Genomic DNA, 4,686 nt, shown 5'->3' with positions numbered 1-4,686 from the left:
ACATATTGGTAATCTTAGCAGCCTAACCTTTCTAAGTTTGAGTTGCAATCTTTTAAATGGTAGCATTCCAAAAATAGGGAATCTTGAAAAATTAGAAAGATTATATTTAAGTAACAATAGATTGGAAGGTAACATTCCCAATGACTTTGAATAATTGCATCATCTTGGTCTACTGGACATTAGTGGAAACATGCTCTCTGGAAAGCTTCCCGATTCCCTTGCACCCCTTAAGCAACTAAGTAGACTCATTCTTCATCACAACCAGTTATTAGGGAGCATACCTGCCAAGCTAGGAGATTGTATAAATTTGGAATTACTTGACTTGTCTCACAATCTGCTCACTGGAAGCATACCACAAGAAATTGTTGAACTTTATAATCTACATTTCTATTTGAATTTGTCATGGAATTTTTTGGAAGGCTCCTTGCCCTTGGAGATTGGTAAAATTGCGATGGCTCAAGCTATAGACATTTTTGCCAATCAGTTGATTGGGGTCATTCCAACTTCACTTGGAAGCTGTAGTGAACTAGAGTCATTGAATTTATCTCAAAATAAATTCCAAGGCTTTATTCCAAATTCACTTGGAAATTTGATGAGTCTCATGAACCTGGATCTATCTTCCAACTCAATATCAGGGATGATACCAGTTACTCTGAAAAAGTTGAAAATGCTTCAGTATTTGAATTTGTCTTTTAACAATCTCACAGGGGAAATTACAAATGAGCTTTTTGCAAATGAGAAAATTATCATTTCGTTAATTGGAAATTCTAAGCTTTGTGGACCACAAGTATTACAATTGCCTTCATGTCCAAAACCAAGAGGCCATTTTGCAATTGTGAAAAAGTTAATATTGCCAGGAAGTGGAGTTGTTGCTTTTATGCTATGTTTCCTACTTTTAGGAATGCTTTGGAGAGGGAATGCACGGATGCAAAACATTGATTTCTTACAAGCTATTTTTCAAAAGCTGGATCATCAAAGGATCTCATATCCAGAGCTTCAAATAGCAACTCATGGATTTTATGAGGCTAACTTGTTGGGAGCCGGGAGTTTTGGATCAGTTTACAAAGGCATTTTGAGCGATGGCACACTTGTTGCTGTGAAAGTTTTCAAGCTGCAAAATGATCAAGCTCAAAAGAGTTTTAAAGCAGAATTTACTGTTTTGCATAAGGTTCGGCATCAGAATTTTGTGAATATAATAACCTCTCGTTCCAACCTTTATTTCAAAGGTTTAGTTTTTGAGTTTATGTCTAATGGAAGCTTAGAGAAGCATTTATATTTCAATGGAGATGACAACAATAGTGAATATGTGTGTGAATTGGGATTTAAAACAAGATTAAACATTGCCATAGATGTGGCCCATGCCATGGAATATCTTTATCATTATACTATTACACAAGTAGTGCATTGTGATATAAAACCTAGCAATGTACTATTAAATGAAGACATGCTAGGCCATGTAACAGATTTTGGTACTTAAAGATTAATTGGTGCAACCTTCACTGATTCACATACTTCAACACTTGCTTTGAAAGGATCTATGGGCTACATGGCTCCAGGGATGAATTTTTTAATCATTACTTTCATGTGCCTTTTACCATTAAGAATTTTGTATGGACTGTTTTAGTAAAATTTGTTGAATGTTGACTTTAATGCAGAGTATGGGTTGGGCCAGACTGTTTCCATCCAAGGAGATGTTTACAGCGATGGCATTTTGTTATTAGAAATGCTCACTAGAAAACGACCAACCAACTGCATGTTTGTTGGAGACTTGAACTTGCACAAGTGGGTGAATTTGGCATTCCCAAACAAAATAAATAAGGTAATCGACAATAGCATTTTTAGTGAGGTGAATGGAGAAGAATCCAAAGAAAATAATGAATATAAATGCTTAGTTTCTTTGCTTCGTATTGGTTTGCATTGCTCCAAAGATTCACCTGAGGAACGACCAACTATGAGAGATGTGGTAATAGTGTTAGAGAGTCTCAAAGAAGAGTTGGAGGCAAACTCAATGGTTTCTAGGAAATTAAAACCAAGCATATCTAACTTGCTTGCAGATAACACTGCAACAAGAAGTATTGCTCCTGCATCAGAAGATCAAAGTTCTTCCACATTTTAGTTTGTAAACATAGCAACAATAGAATATTTAGGTCTTGCCATTATTCTTACAATGACAATATTGTTTTCTTGTTGTTCTTCAAGCAAATATTTGTTACTATGCATTCTCTATTTCTTATTGTCAAAATAAATAATTGAATTTTTGCTACACCTAAAAGAATTATTGTTTAAAATTAAATTATGACCTATAAACATAAATATTAGCATAATGGACTGTTTCTGTGATCCATGGACCATGTATGACAAAATGTTTGGTGTTGAATTCCGATTTTATTTGTGAATTTTTACTCTTCATATTGGACATCCAATTGACAAGTGATGAATGGCAGTTATCCTGTACAACTATACATTGTGGTGAAAGTGTGAGGATAACTATTGTGAAGCTACCAATCGATTTTACATATAATTTCTATCTTATGTGTTACCTGCAAAGTTTGTATTAACTTTTGAACAGTCATATTGTATGGTTTCTTAGATCCCAATGAACCCTGGGTTTGTTACTTGCTACTATTGATAAGGAGCACCAGGTTTTGAAAATGGAGGTTTTATGTTAAGTTCGTCCCACTAGCTTAAATAGACAGAGGGTTTCCTCAATATTGTATAATACTGCTATTGTTTCAAAATCAGTGTCACGACCAAGGTGTTTTTTATTCCTCAGATCTCTCAGTGGCCTTCTCATTACCGAATTCAATGAAGCTTTGACATTACTCTGTCAATATTGTTCGGTAGAAAATGATACTTTAGACATTGAGTTTCATATGTCAAAGCTAATTTTACATTGGTTCTGGTTTTTTTCCTTACATTTGCTCTTGCTCTAGTGATTTCTCTGTTTATTGGACCCTCTTCATTGACTAAAAGAGTTGCAGGCACATCTGACTCGCAGCAATTATTTAGTTACTCAATATTTGATGGCCTTGAAGCCCATGCAGCTAATTCATACTGTTCCTGCATGCACAAACTCCAACAACGACCAATATCACTATTCTTTGGTTGACAGTGGTGTAGTACACACATAAGTTAGCATAGAAAAAGTTCTGAAATTCTAAAGATTAAGGGGAATGAAAGAAAGTTTTCAGACAATTCGGGCCAAGCTAAAGATAGACACATCTAATTATAATATTTTCAAAGGAAAATGGATCTGATACCCAAAAGGTTCTTTATACGTAAACAAGACCTGTGCATATGTTCCATGAATGGGCAATTTTATATCTGGTATCAGATGCAAACGTTAAGTAATCAGAGGTTAATGAGCATGTACAGTGGTGTTTAGATACTGAAAAGACATTGATGGTTCTCTGGGTAAAAGCACAGAGGAAAAGTTTAGTTGTTTGGTGGGGAGTAATGAAATTTGCTTCAGATGTTTTAGATGGAGAGTGGATTGGGAGACTTTGTTGGCAGATATGAAGGTCATCATTCTATCCACTGGGGGACGGTTAGTTTCTAAAATCAGTAGTGTACATCACATTATAAAAGATGAGATAGCAGGCTCCTGCTTCCATCCCATAACAACTGTGTAGACTTACTACGCTGGGATTGTGATTGATGAAAATTCTTGGAGCATGGAAAGCAAAAGTAGCTTGGAAATTGTTTTAGCTGATTATTGCATTTAATCAAACTAAGGAAATCTAAGATTGGGTGCCTCCTCCTTGCGGAGTGTATATAATGCGCGTGTTTTGGTTTGGTGAATGCTATTTCATGTTAATTCGTCTTTTGAAAGTTGCCCTTCTTTTCAAAGTTCATTCAGACATGGACATTGGCTTCATTTCTGTAAGATTCGTTGGTAAAGACTCTTCTTGTTAGTTGAGTAGATTTTGACTCGAACCATTCAGATAATGTCAAAATTTCTATTGACATAAAATTGTAACAAGCATTTTGGGTTCCTTTTCTCCTACCACACTTATTTTAATTAAAAGTATTTATTTTATTATTTATAAATACTAAAAAAATTATTTTAGTAGGTCTAATTTAATTATTAGACATCTTTTTGTTTTTAATTAGAATTTTATTTTTATTTTTTTGTCAAATTGTAAATATTTATTATTTAAAATGTATTTTTGGAATGCATAAATAAATTCAAGTTTTTGAAAAACTCCTAGAACAAAAATAGTATAAATCACAAATTTCAAACTTATTATTCCAAAAAAAAATTGAAAAATTTCAAATAAATTCAATCACAAACTATAAACCAATAAAATTAGAAATATCAATTAATTAAACTACACTCTTTTAATATAAAATCATAAGAGTATTCTTATTATGTTACTGCGAAGTGACATATAGCAATAGTGCTAGGCTATAATTTTCCTATGTACCGTGAAAGTTTTTAATATTTTCAAAGTTAAACATTGATTCTCAATTATTTTTTAAGATGACGTAGGCTCGCTTCCATCTCAGTGATACAAAGCCTAGGGCCATACACCAGCCTTTGTTATTCCATCTCGGAGGACCCTCTAGTCTTGTACTCCTTGCTTACTCCTCACAGTAATGTACACCTTATAGAAAGGGATGGGTCGTCCCATCGGGAGGTGAGCTTGTTTTAAATTCAGAGCACAAATACCAGTGTCGATGAGC

The 4,686-nt window shown here is 34.1% G+C and overlaps 1 protein-coding gene across 1 annotated transcript; it reads left to right on the top strand.

Annotated features, from left to right (window-relative positions):
• The first annotated feature begins 451 nt into the window (after positions 1-451).
• On the top strand, positions 452-1,477 carry LOC149183854 (putative receptor-like protein kinase At3g47110). The gene has a single exon (XM_089415112.1). The coding sequence runs from the start codon at positions 452-454 to the stop codon at positions 1,475-1,477; it is 1,026 nt and encodes a 341-aa protein (XP_089271238.1).
• Positions 1,478-4,686: the final 3,209 nt, after the last annotated feature.

This window comes from Pinus tabuliformis, chromosome 3_2 (assembly GCF_031772625.1).
Source record: "Pinus tabuliformis cultivar Carrire ecotype Pingquan chromosome 3_2, CPIR1, whole genome shotgun sequence".
Classification (NCBI taxonomy): Eukaryota; Viridiplantae; Streptophyta; class Pinopsida; order Pinales; family Pinaceae; genus Pinus; species Pinus tabuliformis.
The sequence above is the reverse complement of the archived record's forward strand: the minus strand, read 5'-3'. Positions and strand labels throughout refer to the sequence as shown.